At 46.0% G+C, this 21,558-nt stretch overlaps 1 protein-coding gene across 3 annotated transcripts in view; it reads right to left on the bottom strand.

The window, feature by feature from the left end:
* Window positions 1-3,694: 3,694 nt before the first annotated feature.
* Window positions 3,695-21,558, bottom strand: part of LOC144723662 (uncharacterized) — a 30,698-nt gene continuing 12,834 nt past the window's right edge. For all 3 annotated transcript variants that reach the window (XM_078602561.1, XM_078602560.1, XM_078602559.1), the window contains 13 exons: window positions 21,179-21,239; window positions 20,899-21,034; window positions 19,635-19,823; window positions 17,248-17,282; window positions 16,348-16,438; window positions 15,286-15,459; window positions 14,704-14,765; window positions 13,290-13,416; window positions 12,551-12,684; window positions 12,360-12,413; window positions 8,476-8,592; window positions 6,649-6,771; window positions 3,695-5,963 (listed from right to left, as the gene is read on the bottom strand). In XM_078602561.1, coding sequence (XP_078458687.1) covers window positions 5,649-5,963; window positions 6,649-6,771; window positions 8,476-8,592; window positions 12,360-12,413; window positions 12,551-12,684; window positions 13,290-13,416; window positions 14,704-14,765; window positions 15,286-15,459; window positions 16,348-16,438; window positions 17,248-17,282; window positions 19,635-19,823; window positions 20,899-21,034; window positions 21,179-21,239 — 1,618 coding nt within the window. In that variant the 3' untranslated portion in view covers window positions 3,695-5,648. The remainder of the gene's footprint in view (window positions 5,964-6,648; window positions 6,772-8,475; window positions 8,593-12,359; window positions 12,414-12,550; window positions 12,685-13,289; window positions 13,417-14,703; window positions 14,766-15,285; window positions 15,460-16,347; window positions 16,439-17,247; window positions 17,283-19,634; window positions 19,824-20,898; window positions 21,035-21,178; window positions 21,240-21,558) is intronic.

Here is a 21,558-nt window from a genome sequence, read left to right as displayed (position 1 = left end):
CAAGTGGGGAGCTCAGTAATCCGGGAGAGCCTCAGAGTCGAGCTGCTGCTCCTCCGGATCGAGAGGAGCCAGTTGAGGTGGTTCGGGCACCTGGTAAGGATGCCCCCCGGTAGATTTCCGCTGGTTTCCTACCGGGCACGTCCCACTGGGCACAGACCCCGGGACCGACCTAGGACACGCTAGTGGGACTATGTCGCTCGGCTGACCTGGGAACGCCTGGGAATTCCCTAGGAATGACTAGAGTCTGTCACCAGGGAAAGGGAGGTCTCGTCCACCCCACTCAACATGCTGCCGCCACGACCCTCACCAGGACAAGCGAATTGAGGACCGAACAAACATCTGCTGCACGATTGTTCAGGGGGACATTGCTTGCGGTGATTTTGCAGGGATTTGGTTTGAGACTCCAGCCACTAGTCAAACCATATCCACCTGCTCTCAGCCTTACGAGCAATTCCATTCAGACATAATGAAGCGATTATGCCAATGAGGACATGCCACTCGTCCAACCAAAATGCACCAGCACCAGCCTCATTGCACCAGCCTCATTGGAAATTCCATTCAGTTAGTGGAGTAATTGTGCAGTTTAACAACATTTTGAAAGTTCAGCCTCACCAATGGCCCATCTTGTTAAGGCCATTGTTCTCCCTGTCTAGTGTGAATATCAGAGAAATTATAAACCCATTCATCTAACTCGTTCGGCTTTTCTTAAAGGCACCCTGTATGGTTAAACACACACCTTGCCCACAACACCCTGGCTGATCACTGGGTTCCTTCCAATATCCAGGTCTGGAATACATGGGGGGATGTCTAGGCCTTGTGCCAGGTGCAGCCAAAGTTCTACCACAAGGATGTGTTCAGGTCTCTGCCATGATGGTACAATTGCATCGTTTATGCTGCTCACTACCTGCTGTAGAATTAACACTACTATAAAATGACGTAGTTATAAATTATGATGTCAATTATATTTCTACTGTCAGCATGTTGCGAATAAAGAGACGTTAGTAAATATAATATATAATCTAAAAAGGGGTTGATAAATACTTCTGGGATGTCCCTCGTATGGTGGGAAGTGACTTTATGTGGACTTTATGGGACCTCTCTTGCCAGTATCAGAATATAAGAATAGGTTTTACCATTTCTAGCAATTAAAAATGTGTTAAGATGTTAAAACACCAATCTGAAACCTTTTGCAAGGAATCATGTCTCAATTAACCACATATACTTGTGGTAAACATGCAAACAAAAAAATGGTTCAGTTTGGTGTTCTCACATCTTAACACCTGTTTTATTGCCAAAAATGGTAAAAACTCTTCTGAAAATTTGATACTGGCAAGGGAGGTCCCATGATGTAGCTGCTCCCCCCGAGCTATCAATGTCCTGACAGTGGCATTGTCTTTGTGCGGGTCGCCTTTTGGCGTCCTCTGGTCGAACACTGTTTGAGACGAGGCTCTAAAGAAAGCTGTCTCTGGTGTGGACCAATCAGTTTCAAAGCCAATGCCTCTTCTACCAGAGCATGTTTTTTTGTGTGCATGTTCACCACAAGTGTATGTGTTGATGCAGACATGAGTCCTTGCAAAAGGTTTCTGTTTGGTGTTTTAACATCCCAACACTTGTGTTATTGCCAGAAAGGGTAAAACCTATTCTTATACATGCGGACTGCTGTTCGACGAGCGCTACGGAAAATGCCTTCTCAGTGAAAAACGCGACGTCAGTTCGTGACGTTAGAACATTCCGCCTAATTTTTACTTTGTGTAACTTTTTTTATTAGTCCTAGATCAGATGTAGAGTAGGTGGAGATTTTATTTTTTTACTCGGTAATGTTTTTATACGAAGTTTTTTTGGTTGGTGGATATCGATGATGATGATGATGTGTGGGAGAGAAATAAAAACGTAGACCGCATGGTGGTTCATTGCCCGTGCTGTGCTTCACTGACCTGAGATGCACATTCCGCACCACATGCCAGCCAGCCAGCAAATCTTATTTTTGCTGGTTTTCCTTTTGTCTTTTTGGTGATCCAGGTCACTCTTGCAATTAAGCCTCATCCTGGTGTCTTGAGTTATCACTCAGTTAAACAAAATAAACTTGAATAGTCAGCATTTCATGATTTTGCCCCTATTTTTGACACAAAAATTCGTGTCAAAAGAAATGTCACATACGTGTTGCCTACTTTCAGTCTTGTTTGTGTAATTAGCCTTAAGGAATGTTTATTATTTGCATGAATGTTCAATCCTTATCACTCATGATTTAATGCATGTGTCATGAATGGATTTTAATGGATGAGTCGTTTCGTGCCAAATTGACAACAAGTTGAACAACAGACAGTAGGTGGCGTTACTGATACACATAATTTAATGCGTGCGTCATGAATGTAAGAATGTGTTTGAGTCGTTTCATATCTAACAGCAAGTTGAACAATATATACGAGGTAGCGTAACTGGTAATGTAGATAAGTGGAGAATCCCTGTTCACACGAGTTCCTGCGCTATAAAACTCCCAAACATGCTGACCAAGTTGGCAAAGTGGTGGCACGTACTTTACGTGGGTTCCAAACCCATGTGTGTGGTCCTGCCGCGGCGAGACAGGCACCGGAAGGGAAGCAGGGACATTGTTCAGTTTTATTGATGAAAATCGCTGATACTCCGGCACATGACATTCGTGAAATATAATTCCACCCAGAAAGTTCAAGTTTATTTTATCTCATGAGAACGTTTGTTGGGTTAGATCGTGGAAATGTGTCGTACGTACACGGACCTCCATGATGATTAATATTGGTCGTGAAAGCCTACATTAAATGTTTCTCATTTGCAAGTCTACCAGTAGGGGGCGATGATTGCTATTTATATTTCTGTTTGTGATGTGCAGGTAATTTTACAATTTTGACCCTGATGCGAGGGCATAATGTCTTCCTCTTGTGAATGGCGTCAGGGTACCGTTCACATCCACACAACTTTAACGTCGAAAGTGTGACACGCAAGAGCAGAGCCTCACCATTCTGGCGAATTGCCCGATGCTGGATGCAATTACCAGCGAAACGTCGTACTCAAAAATTGTAAATGTTGTGGTTTAACGCTTCAACACACCGGTGGGCTAAAGCAGTGAACTATTTGTCTTTTGTCAACGTGACACTTTTTTGCTGATTGGCCGTGTCGGGTGGTGGAGGGTTACGACACATTTGTAAATAACGCGATCTAACCCAAAAAACGTTGATTGTCGAATATGAGACTTGAAGAAATCCAGTCGTGGTGGTATTGATTGATTGCCCCTACCAATAGCAATGACTGTCCTAACCACTGACTTAACAGCTAGCATATAGTCATGAATTTGTTTGCATGTGGGAAGAAACCAGAGTAACTGGAGAAACCCCACTCATCCGAGGGTATAATACTGAAAGACTCTCGCCGCCCACCAATTAGCGTCGTACAATTCAATGCGTTTTTATCTGGGAAAGTCTCATCGAGGACTGTATCCAGTCTCTTTTCAATGAGAGACTGCGGTGAAATGTCTGGCCGATTTCAAGGCGTGTTTTGCAACCCCGCAAGACATTTTCTCTGCAGAGATGTGGATAGAACGCTCAAATCACGTTGGAACAAATTCATTTTGATCAAATATGAATGCCTGTCAAGTGTCAGTCTCTTTAGAAAAGTGTGCATTGTACTAAGACAGCGAATGGTTTACCACACATGCAAATGAATGTTCAGTTTGAGGTGTTTTATTGTTACACGTAACATGCAAGACCTTTTACACTCCTTTTGAGAACAGCACTTTATTACACAATGTACTGTCTTAAACACACTACATTTATGCAAAAATACAGTGGAATGCATACATTGATATACAATTAGGAAGAAACATTGATAAGGATTATTCCTGAGATAAATTAATTCACTGAGGTCGGATGTTAACTCACCCGTGATTATCTTTCAATAATAATAACGTACTTATTTCCCAGGCGAGGCCACACTGATTAAGCAGAAACCGCCCAAACGTTTTGGGAACCATTCTTGCTCCGTACCAACGTGAGGTTTCCTGATATTGCAATGCTGCTCTTATCCAGCGGCAGGAGCTATTCAGTGCACAGGCGGTGCAACTGCACTCGGGCCCCAAGGGGGCCAAAGGCTCCCCACACAGTAAACATGGAACCTTGGGCCAACGGGTCCACCACATGCCAACGTTGACTCTACGTTGGCATATTTACCGGGCAGGCACCTGGGCCACAATGATATGGGACATTTCAATATTTGGAGCCAAGGGGCCCCGTTGCCACCACACTACGCCACTGCTTATAACCACATTCACCTGTGACCAAGGTGAGGTGAGCACGACGAACGGGGCCAAAGGTGCCCCACGCAGGAGGGAATGTGGTCACACAAGGCAGCTGTGTAGTGTCACTCATGAGTGCATGTACACACACTGTGCACACACATGTCATACATCTAGAATATGGCAATCACGCAGCATGTAACATACTGCATCATGAGCAACACAGTGCATCAGACCTATGAGTTGAGGGTGAGAGAGCCCCAAATCATTTGGGCGGGGTGAATGCCATATGCTGTGCCCCTTCAATAACATCTCCATAGAGCCACTTGGCTACTTGACAAGGAACAACATGGATGCTTGCCCCCTAAACTTAAAACAATCTATTTTTAAATCCTTTATATTAAGTTAACTTGCTTGCTTGCGCGCTTACGACCGTGCAAATCTTTCGGTCGTTTTTTAACCCACTTCCCGTGATCCAATCGAGCTGACATTTTGCACACAGACTCGTTGTGCGTGACAATTAATTTTCGTGAAATTTTTTTTCCATAACTTTACACTTTTTAGGATTTTTTTTTTTATATTTAATTACCAATTGCTTAATGGTGGCAGGCAATCATCTGACCCATAGGTGGCAGCCATCTCAAGCCAGAGGACGAGAGGACTCTAGCCGCCACGCATATAAAGGATTTATAGTGAAAAACTTTGTTTTTACGGGTTAATTTTTTACCAGGATATGCCCACTGGGCTATATAGATCTTTTTCAGAGACCTGGCCACAAATGATATCCCAATTAAGTGGCTTATGTGGAAACTTATAGCAGCCAAATACTGAATGCAGATTTCTAAATGTAGAGGTAAAAACCAGACAACCCAAAGAAAAAATATGTGTGTCAGGGTTGGCTTGAACCCACGACCTTCTGCATTCCGGGCGAGGCAGTTAACATCTCACCACCGCGGCACCCCCAGTAACAGTTTCAATGCACCTGTGTAGACTACTTCATCTTGCCTGACCACAGAAGAACAACCATGTACATGTGGCATCATAATAATACCGGCATCTCTCATGCAGGACTTTAGCTGTGTGCTATATTGAAATCAAAAGTAATCACACTCATTTTGATCTCCTCCGTGGATAAATGTGACAGACAACTCGTACAGATGTAAATTCGCTCATACCCGAGGAGAGCTGGGTTTGTGTGTAAATACAGCGCTATGGACGATGACAATTCTTATTTGAACCCGTTCAACGGAGTTTTTCAACGTACAATAATTTCCCTTCATTTGTACAATCAAAAAGCTCCTTATGTAAAGCAGTCGCACCTCTAGATTACCCATTTACAGGTCATTCGATCTCACTACACAGCAAATTCGACCACACCGCGCTTGAGTCAGCCATTTGACTGCAAGTCAATCAGATCGTCGTCGGTTTCGTCATCACCAACAGCCTCCTGGCTCTGTCCTGGATCCGTCTGCTCCGAGTCATGGGGACTCAGCTGTTTCACTTTGACCTCCGCGCCATTCCCTTTGTCCCCGTCTCCGTTCTCGCCGTCGCTGCCCGCGTCCCCGTCGTCCGCACAGGGCGCGCTGGTGTGCCCAGCGCTGAGCTGGCGCAGCACGAGGCGGCGGTACACACCGCCCTGGTGCGCCAACAGCGCATCGTGGGTACCACGCTCCACGATCCGGCCCTGTTCTACCACGACCACCTGCACACGAGAATGTGATGGGGGGCGGTACATCCCAGGTTTAAAGCAGATGCACCCGAGAAACCAGCAGGTCTTACTCCTTACGAGGAAGTGTACATGCAAAAGGTGATTTAAAGACGGCAGAAGACTCGATTGTAACCATCATGCCTTGCATGTCACGTGACGTCTCCATGCTGTGTGTATAATGCCCATGGCCTGTGTCAAACAACCCAATCAAACGAGTCAAACCTGTGGCCATATTGCTTTAAACAGCAGCAGTGCGTGAGTGCATCAATCCTGGAAGCAGACTGTTGCGTGCACCCACGCTCATGAATTGTGAAAAGATGGATACATTTTTAAGGGCTATAAGTCAGCAACTGGATGACACCGAATTTATCCTTGTTAGAAATAAAGTATAGCCATAATTGCCTACCATTCATTCATTTATTCCTTCGTCACAAATGTAACGTGCACAATACAAACCTTATAGGGACATTCAGAGGCGCGCGGATAAGTTAACAGAGGAAAGTCTTAAGATTCTGAGAAAAGGCCAACACCGACGCCAATGCATGCAGCGATAGGGGGAGGAGGGCGTGAGCTCCGGGCAAGTGGAGCTGCGACAGAAAAGCGGCATTCACCTTGTCTGTGATTCAGAGGTGGGGGGATGGGGGGGGGGCTTTGCATGGTGGAGATGTGGAAGCGTCACCTGTGAAGCGCTGCGCACGGTAGAGAGGCGGTGGGCGATGACGAGCACCGTCCGGTCCTGCATCGCTCGGTCGATCGCCTGCTGCACCAAGTGCTCGCTCTCCGCGTCCAGGGCACTCGTCGCCTGCGATCGACACACGGCCGACGGACGAGGGAACGAAGCCACAGGTGAGAGGCTGTGTAAAAGGACAGTGCGGGGTAGAGGACCACACTAGGGAGGCAGTGCCGTAGACACGACAATGCTGCGAAAATGCAGAGCAAGGAAAAACAGTACAGTGGAGATGGAAGGGCAATTAAATTAGTGTAGGTAAAAGAAGTACAAAAATTCTAGATTTGAAGCTTTCGTGACTGCAAGGATTCATATTCTTAGGTTTTTTCGGTAAAGTCACGTAGGTAAAAAAATTGAAATTAAAATTAATAATAGTATAATAAAATAAAAAAATCACGACGTTTCGGAGGCAACACAAGCTTCCGTCTTCAGATGGAACCGTCACAGCCAAACATAAGATCCAAGTCCGATTCAGTACAGTGCATAAAATCCGTGATCTGATTCCATCTGTGAAGGATGTCGTTCCTGACTTACAGTATCCTGGAGTCTACAAACTGAGTTGCAGGTGTGGTGATTGCTACATTGGAGAAACGAAAGTCATGTTTCTGATCGTGTCCGCGAGCACAAGTCAGATCTGAAACACGGCAGAACTGATTCTTCGGCCGTTGCCGATCATTGCTACAACTCTGTGGGCTCTCATGAAATTGTCTTTTCCGAGACCAAGGTGCTCTGCAAACCTCCTGGCTACCATCAAAGGTTTGTACACGAAGCCATACAAATATACAAACACAGACATAATTTCAACCGTGAATATGGTTACAAACTGAGTAATCATTGGAAAAATGTGATTAACCATGCAAAAAAGATTTAACTACACTTATTTGGACCATCTTATTTGACAGACAACTATTACAGGTTACTGATAGACAGCCAGTTTTGTTTTACCAGGTTTAGTTTTTTTCTTTTTTCACACTTTTGTTATGTAGGCTAGGCGTTAGTCACAAACCGCACCTCTCCATAACAAAGGCTCAGTCTTTTGTTATGCAGTCTATTCTTAGTCTTAAGCCTCACCTTACCATATTAATAAAAAGTGTGCCTTTCCGGGCCCTTCCCCCCTCAACCATTATATATACGGAGTGGTACCTTGTAATCTCTCATTTACTTGATACAGCTGTCGTGGCTGTGACGGTTCCACCTGAAGACGGAAGCTTGTGTTGCCTCCGAAACGTCGTGATTTTTTATTTTTATTTTATTTTACTTTCATTCATTTTAATTTCTATTTTTTACTTACGTGACTTTACCGAAGTACAAAAAGGCAGCAGGAGTGAAAGGGGTACAAGAAAATAGGACAAAGCATACAACGGTGCACAAATCTGTGCTATGCAGAAGGGTGATTGTCTGAAACGTCACCGCTGATATATTTTATATTAAAAGCCCGCACAGTGTTATTGATGAGTTTGTCGAGTGTTCTCGTTTATTGTTCTTGTGCATCACTGCCATCGCAGCTGAAACAAATAATTTGTTGATTTTTTTTGTACGACCAAATTAGCTTGAAACTGATCTATTTAGATCTGAGATGTTAGAGGGGATAAACCAAGTAAGTTACTTGGATGGCAGTCTGCCTGGGAATACCAGGTGTTTGCATGGGCTGATAGGTATTTGAAAATTGGCCAGAAAACATTAACTGCTTATCCCTAGTGTACACAAAGAAGTGTTCACTAACAGCACCTGTCCCCAGAGTAAATGTGACTTGATCTATTGCCTTCAGCTCCAACGAACCTCATCGAGTAGCAGCAGAACTGGGTTCATGATGAGCGCCCGAGCGATGGCGATCCTCTGCTTCTGACCCCCAGAGAGTCGCACTCCGCGTTCTCCCACCCTCGTTTCATAACCCTCCTGATGGGAAAGACATCGTTATAGCCTCCACGGTCGCCACACGGTCTCCGCAGTCGCCACATAGAATCGCGGTAAAACTATCTGTGGGATGGTGTTCTCTCTGCCTATCTGTCTGTCTCCAGCTCTGCATTTATGTTTCTTAAAAATGTTCCGTCTCACTTTTTCTGGGTCTCTTTCTGTGTCTCTTTGTTTATCTTTTTCTCTCTTTCCTGTCTTCAAATTATTGGTAATCCTGATACATAATTAGCTTCTGTTACAGCTTACAACTATGTAATTATTTTAGCAATAGTAGTAAATATTATGAAAATTGTTGGTCTCGCGTTAAGGAAGAGGGAATCACAGCGGCCGTTCCGGCACCATGGCGAGCGGCGATATAAGCAACGCCTTTTATTGGTCACTAGCGGGAAGTACCCGGCGTTGCCCAGGAGAGAAATATATTTCAAAACTTCTCTTAAAAACATAACATATACATACACAAGTACTAAGCTATTGTGAAAGCCCGGCGTTCCGTTTGTCCATTTGTCCATCAACAAAATTATAAGAGGCTTGAAGAAGTCCTGAATCCAAAAGTAATAGAAAGTGGCGGGTAAATAGTTGATCTAAAAGGTTTCCTAAAATTTACCCCCCCATAGGCATATATACCGACACACCCTACATACAATAGAGTGAGTAGTATCTGGCTCTACAGTAGTATCTATTGACTGTATAGTAGTATCTATTGACCCTACAGTAGTATCTACCGACTCTATAGTAGTAACCACCGACTTTAGTAGTATACACTGACTATAGTAGTAACTACTAAGTCTACAGTAGTATCTACTGACTAGTAGTATCTACTGACCGTAGTAGTACCTACGGACTGTATAGTAGTGTCTACTGACTAGCAGTATTTACTGACCGTAGTGGTATCTCCTGACTGTAGTAGTATCTACTGACTCTAGTAGTATCTGCCGACTATAGTAGTAAATACTGACTCTACAGTCGTATCTACTCAATATAGTACTATCTACTGAATCTATAGTCGTATCTATTGACTCTATAGTAGTATCCACTGACTATAGCAGTAACTACTAACTCTGTAGTAGTATCTGCTTACGCTATAGCAGTATCTACTTACTCTACAGTAGCCTCTACCGACTCTGCCGTAGTATCTACCGACTCTACAGTAGTATCTACCGACTCTACAGCAGTATCTACCGACTCTATAGTCGTAACTACTGACTCTATAGTAGTATCTAGTGACTCTACAGTAGTTTCTACTGACTGCAGTAGTATTCTTGGTTCTTTTGGTAAAGTCACGTAGAAGGGAAATAATAAAATAATAAAAATAAAACAAAATTTAATTCTCACAACGTTTCGGCCATAACGCAAGCAGCCGTCCTCAGGTCAAGACACAGAGCTGTCGGAAAGACAGCATCTGAATGAACACTGCTAAGCTTGGCAGCGTATTTTAAGCTGGGTGGGAGGAGGAGAGCACCTTGACAAAGGAGTTTACATATCAACAGAGGAATTTAGCATGTTGATGACAAATGCAGATATGGGGTTAGTCACTACTTGTGGAATGTGTAGGCGGTGGGGAGTCTCAAAGTCATATTATGCTAGTGTATTATGTAGGATTAGCAGTAATAAAGGAAGGGACATTTTAATAATAAAGAACTGCAGCAGCCAAACCACCACGTCTCAAGCTAGTGCATTATGTGGAAAACAAAAAAGGAGTTTCTAAAGAACTACAAAACACCCTACTACGATACAATAAACCGATGTGAAAAAAAATATATAAACTACATATATATAATCAATGTATACCCAGTATACCCAGTTACTTAATGTTAATAGCTCAGCTTATTGGAGAGTATATTGAGTACATTGATTTACAATCCGAGTACGACGTTTCGCCAGTAATTACAACTAGCTTCATCAAATGTTGTGGCTTGGCTCTCCAACACACCGGTGTGCTGTACTTGTGACGAATTGGCATGTTCTGTTTACATGACAACCCTTACTAGTTGGATGTGTCGGGTGGTGGCGGGTTTTAACAACATTTATATATGTACGCAATCTAACCCAAAAACCTCTATTATGGATGATATTGGTCGCGAAAGCCTACGTGTTAAACAGTACGAACGTCACAGAATGTAGTGGTGAGCCCTTGTCCCGTGCAGAGCCCCTGGTCTCGCCTAGATTGCCCAGCCGGCCAAGGTGGCACCTTGGCAGGCTGGGGCTGGGCTGCTACCCCCCCTCCACCCACGATCCCCCCGCCCACACTGCAGTAACATCTGCCGACTCTATAGTAGTCACTGCACACATTGGGGTGGGGGGGGACATCACACTGTGAAGAATTTACCTCAGCGTTTTGTGTATTTTTATATAATTTTTAACGCGAATGATAATTTTTCCCCAACTCCATGCGCAAATGCGTGCTTTGGCGCGCGCTAAGCGGCATAAGGAAATAAATAAATCATAACAAATTGCACTAAATTGTTAATTTTACTACTTTAAAGTTGACGGATGCGAAAATGGAATAGCGCTGACTCACCACGGGCTTATCGCGTGGTACCCGGTTATTTCTTTTTTAACGTAAACCCCACGGTTCGCGAGCCAAATCCTTCGCAAGTTTCATCCACAGACAGACAGAGAGACAGACAGAGGGATAGACAGACAAAAAATTACGTTTATAGGTAAGATAGGCACCCCAATAACAGCCGCTCTGATTGGCAAGAGGTTTCCCCTCATAGCTGGGTGCGGCCATTCGTGATTTAAAATAGGGGGGCGGACAGTATGAGTATTAATTACAAAAGAACGTAAAAAAACACGAAGAGGCGCAGGATTGGTGGGACCTGGACCTTTTTCAACGGTTTTACTTAACTTGACTCCTATGTTTGTCGTGGTCAAATCTTATAATCAAAATTTAGTCTACATCCTGTTGTCCAATGAATTCCAAATTTTGCACACGTACTCAGATCCGGTGACAATGCATGCCTGTAAATTAATCAATTAATTGGCTCTTAAAGCAATTAACATTTTGTATGGACGGCTTATTAGTTAAATATTTATTTGGGTAGGTCAAAAACGCCGTGGTTCCTAAACTCTGGAATCGCCTCGCCCAAGAAGCAGGCGCCACGTGTCTCTTGTAATCATGATGTCGTCCACTTCCCGTTGTCCAATCAAGTTAATTACTTTTTAGTGCACTTTATAATAAAACCGTTGTTTTTAAAAAACTTTTTTTAAGGAGTTTTTTTAATGAAAACTTAAATTAATCACGCGAGACCAGTCTGTGTAGAAAATGTCAGCTCTTTGGGCTTCGTAGATCCGAAGATATTAAGCGTTCAAGATTTGAAAGAATATAAACATGCACCAGGATAAGTTAAACGAAGTGTGTAAAAACATAGACCTCTGTCGATTCACCTCTAAAACCCCATCTCACCCAGTCCCAGCAAAGAGCGCAGCCATCACAGCCTTCCAAATTTTCTGGTGGACGCGCTGACTACTACTGGCTGACTTCAGTGCACGGGCCCCAGAGCAGTTGCACTGCCTGCGTACTCGACAGTTACTCCACTATGCAGAGTCCTTGTACGCCTTCAAACTTAGCTTGAAATGCGTTACAAATGCTGCTGGGAGATAGCCCGATCCCATGGTGGAATCTAAATGTAATTTCATTTAGTTTGCAAATGAAACAGACCCTTGCCGTTTTTCATTATTCATTAACCACAATCACCATACGCAGGACAAGGTAAATTTTGTGTGACTCTGTGTTTGTTGATTGTTACCTCGAAGGATGAGATGAAGTCGTGCGCATTCGCTTGTTTTGCAGCCTCCACCACCTGTCTCGCACAGTTGAGCAGATGGACGAAATATGCCGAATACACAACATTCACGGTCACAAATTCTGGGCATCAATATTTTTATTATCTGTTTGTATTTGCCCGCAGGCATGCGGAATGAATGGTAAATGTCTCGCCTCCTCAAAAGTGGCCTCGCGACCGTAGGAGATATTCTTGTGGATCGTGGTCGCGAAGAGCACGGGCTCCTGGCTCACGACGGCCATGGTCTGGCGGAACCACTGGGGGTCCAGCTCCCGCAAGTCTGTCCCTCCTGCACTCCCACGAGTTTCCACAGCTCAGCGGGTACCGTGGCGGCCAGAGGAAGCAATGCAGCTCACCACTATACGTAGCCATTATCACAAGGCAGAGTTCCTCCCTGTTAAACCCTTTCACGTACGTCATCGGAAGTAAAAGGCCATGTGGGATGGCGTGTGGCACAGTCTGTCACCAACTAGCTATCGTTGAGTGCGGTCATGTCGCTACAATTCTCTGTGGTGAGTACAATGTCTTTAAAAACGGCGGCGCTATGCCTCTCGAAATAAAATTAACGCTAACCGCTTGCGCATTCCAAGATTCAGACGTCTAGGGAAAGGGTTACGGATTAAGAGGTGGTAGTGTAGTTCAGGGATTCTAGGTGCCGAGTCAGCACCGCTGTGATCCTATGATGGTATTTGGATTCCAGCCACTGAGTGGGGTGCTTAGACCACCGAGCCACCCAGCCTTGCGTATAAGGATATCTGCTTCTGTTGAAGAATACGAGCCGAATTGTATGGCAGCGACATTTAGGCAAAAGTGAGGTCACTGGGGTCACAACAAACACCCCAGCTTCATGCACACGGACAAAAGCACCGATGTGAGACAAGGAGCGGTGGTTACCGAAAATGATGGATCCGGCGCTGGGGTCGTAGAAGCGCTGCAGCAGCGCCACGATCGTGGACTTTCCGCCTCCCGATGGCCCCACGAGTGCCACGACGGTGCCCGGCTCCACCGAGAACGACACGCCCTGGAGCGCGCGGAGAGACGATCGCTCGCTCGGCCATCACAACCATGCCGCACTCGCTCGTTCACTACAGCCACGCCACGCTCGTTCACTACAGCCATTCGCTTATCGTCAGTCTGTCACCTATTTTCTCTGCTACTGCTACTATCATTGGCGAAGCCAGTGGGGAAGTGGGGGGTGGCACGTGCCCCCCCAATAATCCGATCGATATCCCAAGTTTCGATCGGATCATTGGGTTTTATTAGTAATAAATCGGCATTTTGCGACCCCCACTGCCACTGTGCAGCATATTATTACGTGCCAGGGACTCTATGAGATGATAGGACAATAGTCTGAGTCCATAATTGGCAATAAGTAACGGCAAAGCAGTTATAAGTGACTCAGAATTGTGCGCAGTTGCGTATACAGTACACGACTTCCCTGAAGGCAATCACCTTCAGCGAGCGCGATGCCGATCACACACGGTTGAATTCGACCCTCGGTCAATGGCTGCGCCATCGCCGCACACGCTTCGAATAAAAATCAAGGGACAAGTCCTTACTTACTAACAACTATAATTTTTCATTGATGGAGGGGTTACCCCCCCCCCTCTACCTGAAAATCCTGGCTCCGCCATTGGCTACTATCATTATCCACAGCCACCTGATCATCATCGGTCTGTCACCACCTTGGTTCTCTGCTACTGCCGCTATCATTTCCACAACCACTCGCTCATTATTGGTCTCTCATCTCTGCCACTATCATTTTGACAACCACTCATTCATCGTCAGTCTGTCACCTACTAGTTTATCTGCCACTGCTTGTGATGCCACATTATTGGTCTGTCACCTCCTAGGTTCTTTGCTACCGCTACTATTATTACCATGACCACTCGCTTATCATCGATCTGTTGGCTTAGAAAAAATATGATATGGTGGTGGACAAGAAATTGTGATGGAAGAGGTGGACAAGCATAGACAGAACCCCCAGTGTACATATAAACCTACACACTAAATAAAAGGAGAGGGTTTTTTGCTGGTCAATAACAGATAAAACAAAGTTCAAGTAGTGCCTTGGTCAAATGAAAATGAGGAAGCACTCATCTCCCGTTTACAGCTCTGAGTCAGTGGTGGAAATTCCACATTCCTTTGTCAGGAATTCGTATCTATGGGAAGACCACTGCTGGCCCCGAAAAAAAAAGGGCTGAGTCGATCCCTGAATAGGAATTGAACTCGCACACTTTAGCTACTGTCCCACCCATCCAAGACAAGAACAGATCAAGGGGTCAACACAAGGGACGGCAGCACCAACCTGCAGAACCGGCGTGTCAGGGCGGGACGGGTAGCAGAAGTGAATGTCGTTGAACGAGACTCCTGCAAATGCAGATACGGTCGACCATTACAATGTCCACATTCACAAAGTCACAGTGAGCGATGGAGTGGACCCCTGAGCCAGTGGCAAAAATTCTACATTCCTATGGTAGGGGCCAGATCATCTCTGAGATAACTACTGTTCATTTTCATGAAATGCAGTATTCATTTTATTTGCCCTTAGGGGTTGGCTGAGATTATAACCTTCCAAATACAAGCAAAGCACTTGCCAATACACTGCAAATGCCCCTATTAATGCTGCAAATTCCAGTATTCAGGTTACCATGTGTTGCTATGGGGACTTTTTCAAAATTTGAACACTGAGGTTCGTAAGCCACGTAATGTCTTTGGGTGGCGGTCTCATCTACACACTCAAAGTTTCCCGTGAAGCATCGCGTCTGGCAAGGGCTGCCAATGCATTCCGCCGTTCGGCCTACCGTCTCTCCGCAGTCACACTGTGTAATGTATTCTGTGATCTTCCACTTGTGCGAACAGAAATCTCTACCGTGCCTGTGACACTCACTGCCATCCATGCGCACGCTGGGCGGTGCTCGTCCGCCCGCGTTGGGGATGCGAGGCTGCCGATCGAGTAGCTCAAAGACGCGCTGGGACGCGCCGACCGCCTGCATGAAGTCCCCGTAGAGCGACGCGAGCAACGCGAAGCCCATGGCCACGTTCAGGGTGTAGAGCATGAACGCTGGCCACGTCAAACGCGTGCAACAGGGGAGGCAGATGGAAAGAAGGAGAGATGACACCGTACGTCACAAGGAAAGCTTCCAAATGTCCCTGATTGGCCAGGACAATGACGCTTTAACAAAGGCTGCAGCACCACCACCCCCGACTCGGTGTCTCAAAGGATTTGCAAAAATCGGGAGTTAGTCTCGGTATTACATTTTCTGGCCTCTTGAGGTTTATACGCATAGGTGGGGCCAATGAGCAGGTGGCGGGGCTAGTTCTTAAGTGGGCGTGCCTAAATAAAGAGTCGGCAAAGCTTAAACAGGGAGGGGGCTGTCCGCTACCCATGTGTTCAGGTTGAGCCTCAGAAATTGGTAGCCTACATTACACTACAATTTGCCATCTGGGTGAGACTGCAGTCGTTGAGCTGGCTTATGTTCAGTGTCCCCCCCCAGAGCCGGCCCTAGACCTTTGGGGGCCCTAAGCAAAATTTGGTTGGAGGCCCCTTTGATGTATGATTTTTTTCACCCACTAGCTAGCAGTGACTCTAGGGGGCGCTCTGCTGGCCACGGGGCCCTTTGCAATTGCAAGGGTCGCTTAGTGGCTGGGCCGGCTCTGGTCCCCCCCCACACTGCCAAATCTGCCCGACCCGTGTTTTTATTTGTGGAATTTTGTACAAATTTTGTCCGTATGTGCCGTTGGTGATTATATGACAACTCGCAATAGGAAATTTGAACTTGCGAACCTTCCAGCTGCGAGGCGAGCGCCCTAAACGACAACGCCACGTGGCTTATATCACACACAGCCCCGATACTTTATTGAACAACACAGTGCACTTTGCATTTGTACTGCATAGGGATATAGAGAAGCCTCTATGCAGGATGATGACGATAGGGAACGAAGTACCCACCGGTGAGAGTGCCGACCGAGATGCCCGTTTGCCCGTGCAGGTTTTCATAGACCAGCTTCCCTCCGTACCACAGCACCAACACGACCGCCCCCTGCGTGGGAAACAAGAGAGGGTGGACGGAGCACGAAAGTCAAGCGTGAATGAACGCATCCAGTGGACAGCTGCCGGTCACGCAGCAGCGCGTACTGCTGCTGCGTTGGTAAAGGTGCACAAGCACATTTAACAAGCACAATTAACATATTTTTGTCAATAATGCCGTGGCCTGTAAGAAAAAATATACAATCGGTGAGGTTTTAGGCAGTGGCCCTTCTCCTGAAGGGGGAAAGTGCTGTTAGCGAGCACCTATAAAGGCTGGAAAGACACACGAGGAGATAGAAGGCCAACACCACGCCCAGCCACTTTTGTCTCCATATTGGCGATCTTTACACATCGCACAAGGTACCCATTTGAGGCTGAGTCGACCTAGCAGAGGCCCAGGACCGGTTCAGATAATCGTGATGCTTGTTGGAATCCTAATGCTGAACTGCCGATCTTATTCGCAAAAGACCCTCCCCTTACGCTGTGGGGTATGGGCTTCCCTGACCATACTTTACCATGCTGGTTTGTGATGGTTGGTGAAGAGGGAAGTCCAAATGACTGGTTTAGATATGACTTTAGATATGACTGCTGAGTTGACCTAGCAGAGGACCGGGACCAGTTAAACATGTCCGCAACTGATGTTGGCCGTAAGTGGGAATTGAACTCGTAGCACAGCGCACTAACCACTGTACCACCACTCCGCACACCTTTGTAGCACATCATCTTCTAAATGTATCTGCTGTAGCACATCAAATATATGTATTTTAAGGCAGTATTGATGAATGTCTCGAGTTTAATGACGCGACAAATGGCTCGTCTTACCTGTGCCACTGTTCCAACAAGCCCGCTGAATGCACCTGTGACAACAAACGCACGCAACTTTCATCATCCTCTGCGAACCAGGCTCCAGAGTAACATCCAGGATTGCGCCCGTTAAAATCCTTAGCCATTTGACATTAGATATATTTTTTTCTCCCAGTTTTCTCAGGGCCCCGCAGTGTAAACTACAATCTCCAATGATAAGCCACTAGGTATCTCTTTCCTCTTTCTCTCTCTGATCAACCGACTATACATTACTGTTGTAAGGTAGCATCATGAATGTGATGATTATTGTGATTAATTATGTACAGTCAAAAGTCAACCGACATTCACACAACAGTTCAGTCACAACTTGTTTGCTAATATAACATTTTCTTCCCGTGCGATTGTTCTCGGCTTGCTCGAGGTGGCATCCTTCAACCCTAGTCCACCTACAGCAATTGTAACCGAAGCAAGGGTTTGTCAACCTCACTCGGTGAAGCAAACCTGACTCTGCTGATGAGACAGCGTATGCCGAAACCCGGTCCAGAGTTTGCTTGTTTTGAATCAATGCTGCCGAAATTATGAACTCCCAGAAGGCCGTAACAGCTGATGGGTTATGCTAGAAATGCTTTTAGTATTTGACATGGAGAGGCAGACATCCGACAGAGATAAATCTTCTGCTTATTTATTTTGTTTGATCACTCTCAGGGAATTACTGCACTAATAAACAACAATGTAAATGACCAGATCGTGCAAATAAGAGCTAGTCAAACGCCAGATGGTGATCAATCATCCATTAGTTAAGGGGGAGTAACATAATGCCAACATTGTGAAGACACTCCAACACATATTGTGACGAAGTAACTTCACAACAAACATTTTAGATTTAGAGAATATAGATGTGAGCCAAATAACCATAATGGTGACGCATAATGACTACGTGCATTATATTGCTTTTTCCTTTCAACAGTCAGCTCCTAACAGCCTCGAACAACTCAAGGTAGGAATACTGGCGACATCACAAAGGCCTGATAATAATAATTGAAACTTATAATGCCCCGCAAAGTATTCGCTCACTCTCGAAGACAGAGATTGACTCAAAGAGTCGCAAGGCAGGAACCGTAGAGAAGCAGGAAGGCAGCAGCCCTGCAGTGAGCCGGCGCCAACAATCTGCAGCCCTCTATATCTTAAGATGTTTTTAACCAACTAATGAGTGATAAAGGATAACCAAGCAATCTGGTAAAGATAGGGAACCAGCAATGACTTATGGTAGGGGATAAAACAAATCAGACAAAACAAATGAAAACAAATTGAAGATGATAAATTTCAGACGATGATCAGGGGTATTGGATGGGAGATTGTTGAGCACAAAAGTAAGTTTGAGTTATGTAGGGGAGACATTGTTTAAATAATGGAATTGAGTGAATCCTTTGGGCAGAGCTCTAAAGAATCCTTTGTGGAAACCTGGCAAACTCTGTGTGAGGGAGAGACAGGGGCCTTGGGTCTGGGTGTGTGTAGAGGGAGAGACAGGGGGGGCCTTGGGTCTGGGTGTGTGTAGAGGTGGCTGCTGTGAGGTGGTGCTGCAGAGTGGTGTGAGAGCGCTGTAATGATGACACGCATGGGCAGAGACTGCGATTAAACTTTTCAACATCACAGAGCTGTGCTCCAGGGTGAGTGGTGGTATAGCGGTCCCCGCACTGTGATCAATTCCATCAACACACACTACAAGCGTGGTGAAGTTATGGTGAAACGGGTAAGATAATCGACATGGCATGGGGAGCTCTTCTTCCATCAGTGGATTGACAAAGGGCTGCATTCACGAAAAATTGCTCCACTGCTTGGGACAACTTTCGATTTAAAGCTTTCGTGACTGCAGGGATTCATCTTCTTGGTTCTTTCGGTAAAGTCACGTAGCAGGGAAATAATAAAATAATAAAAATAAAACATAATAAAATACAATTCTCATGACGTTTCGGCCACAACGCAAGCTGCCACAAGTAGTGACTAATCCCATATCTGCATTTTCAATAAATATGCTAAATTTCTGTTGATATGCAAATTCTTTTGTTAAGGCTCCCTCCTCCTCTAACCCAGCTTAAATATACGCTGCCAAGCATGGTGGTGTTCATTCGGACGCTGTCTTTCCGACAGCCCTGTTCTTCACCTGAGGACGGCTGCTTGCGTTGTGGCCGAAACGTTGTGAGAATTGTATTTTATTATGTTTTATTTGTATTATTTTATTATTTCCCTTCTATGTGACTTTACCGAAAGAACCAAGAAGATGCTTGGGACAATGTCGCTATGTGGGCTTTGCCGTGGTCTGAAATCCCCAGAGGGAGAGAGACAGACGCGTGGCTATGTGCGGTGCTTGTGATTGGGCTGTGGCGATGGCAGTGGCGGCCACGCACCCTCCGCCAACGCGATCTTGTGTCCGATGTTGAAGCTGCGCTGCACATCGCTGTCGTATTGCGCACTCATGCGTCCCTCCCCGCAGAACGCACGCACCGTGCGCACGCTGGACACCGCCTCCTCCGCCGTGCTGCCTGCCGATGCCAGCTCATCTTGAAAGTTCTTGCGCAGCCGCTTCACAAAGTTCCCTGCAGTGCGTACGTACATCCATGTGTCCGTGTGTGCGTGCATGCATGCATGCGAGCAGGCGTGGGGAGGGCGGTAGCGTAGTGGTTAGCAAAGATGCGCTATGAACCCGGCGACCCGAGTTCGATTCTTGCTCACGACCAATAACCAGGGGTAAATGTTTTGAATCGGTCCTGGGCTTCCCCTAGCTCGACTCAGCCATAAATGAGTAGCTGATGCGGTGTGTAAACATCAGTATTGGGGAGACAAAGGCGGCCGGGTGTGGTTCTGGCCATCCACAGGACTTGCACCAACAGTCTGTTAAAGGCTCTGCGGGGAGTCACAAGCAGGGTGACTCATGATGCATCATTTTATCGATTAACATTTTTCACAAATCCTTTCCCACAATGTTATCCTGATTGTTCTATGGGCATTGTCAAAAGAAGAAGAATCTATTCAGATCTCCCACAGAGCAATGCAACACAGTGTGTTAAAAAAACGGTCCACTGAAGCGGACTTCACAGAGCTACCTCTGAGATCCTTTCAAATGACCTCTCGTCCATACAATTGGGGCCAGCATTGTCCCATTTGTCCTACCAAAAAAAAAGTTATGTTTGATAGTCCAGCTGATATCTTTCATCCTCATAACAGGAATTTAGCCCAATGAAGTGCATAAACCAAACTCGATGTGACGGTTTATATGTGCTGTCATTGGTGACCTGGCTGAGACCATCAACTCACCGCATGTGAAAACCTTCTTGAATCACAAACACTCCACCACTGACGGAGCCAAACAAATTCAAATCCTTGGCTATGTCCTGCGGAAACCTGAATACTGCCCGGAAACAATGATAATTCAAGGCTTAGTCCCAAGAAGGTTAGGCCGAGGCCGAACGAGAACAACTTGGATTGTTTACACGGGTGCTTGGACAGGTCTTGGTGTGTGACAACCACGCAAGAACTACCAATGACGGAGCCCTCTGGATCGTAGGGTAGTCCACCAACCCTCGGCTCGGGGAAGGCTGAAAACGAATGCATGTCGAGTGGTGGAGGGCGTCACGCATAAATTTGGCGAAATAATTGCGTGGCTGAACTTACCGTACTGCACGGCTCCGATGGCAACGAAGGGCACGGATGCGATGAGGACCCCGCAGAGCGCGGGGCTCAGCACAAACATCACGACGAGTGAGCCCAGGATCTGCACCGCGTACCGCACCAGCATGGAGATGTTCACCTGCAGGGACACACCGAGTCCATCACGGCAGGAATAACGGTGACACACCGAGCCCATCACGGCAGGAATCAGAGCGTGACAACAAGGGCTGCACGTGTTCATGGACCACTCGCAGAGGTGCTCTGTGTGTGGCTGTGAACGTACTGTGACGGCGTTCTGTATCACTTGGGTGTCGTTGGAGAGGCGGTTGGTGATCTCGCCGGTTCTGTGGCAGTGACAGCACACGGACGGAACTCCTGAGATGCTTTATTGGCAGCGAACATGACACAATAAGGTATCCAACTTACACAGCATCCAAAGCCAATCGCATCTTGAGACACTGTACAGCAGTGAAGGAAGCACAAGCACTAGAAAGAGGAGAATTATAGGATGAGGGAGAAAGCCAAGAGAAGCCTGTGATATGAGACAACTGGCGTAATGGATGAGTCATAGGTGGAGAAGAGAAAGATCTTGAATGCCAGACTACCTATTGGAGAGAATTTCAGATTCAAGAGCAGCAGCAGAGAAGGAGTGACCACCTTGTG

Source organism: Lampetra planeri, chromosome 18 (assembly GCF_965212315.1).
Source record: "Lampetra planeri chromosome 18, kcLamPlan1.2.h2, whole genome shotgun sequence".
In the NCBI taxonomy this organism is placed as follows: domain Eukaryota; kingdom Metazoa; phylum Chordata; class Hyperoartia; order Petromyzontiformes; family Petromyzontidae; genus Lampetra; species Lampetra planeri.
The sequence above is the reverse complement of the archived record's forward strand: the minus strand, read 5'-3'. Positions and strand labels throughout refer to the sequence as shown.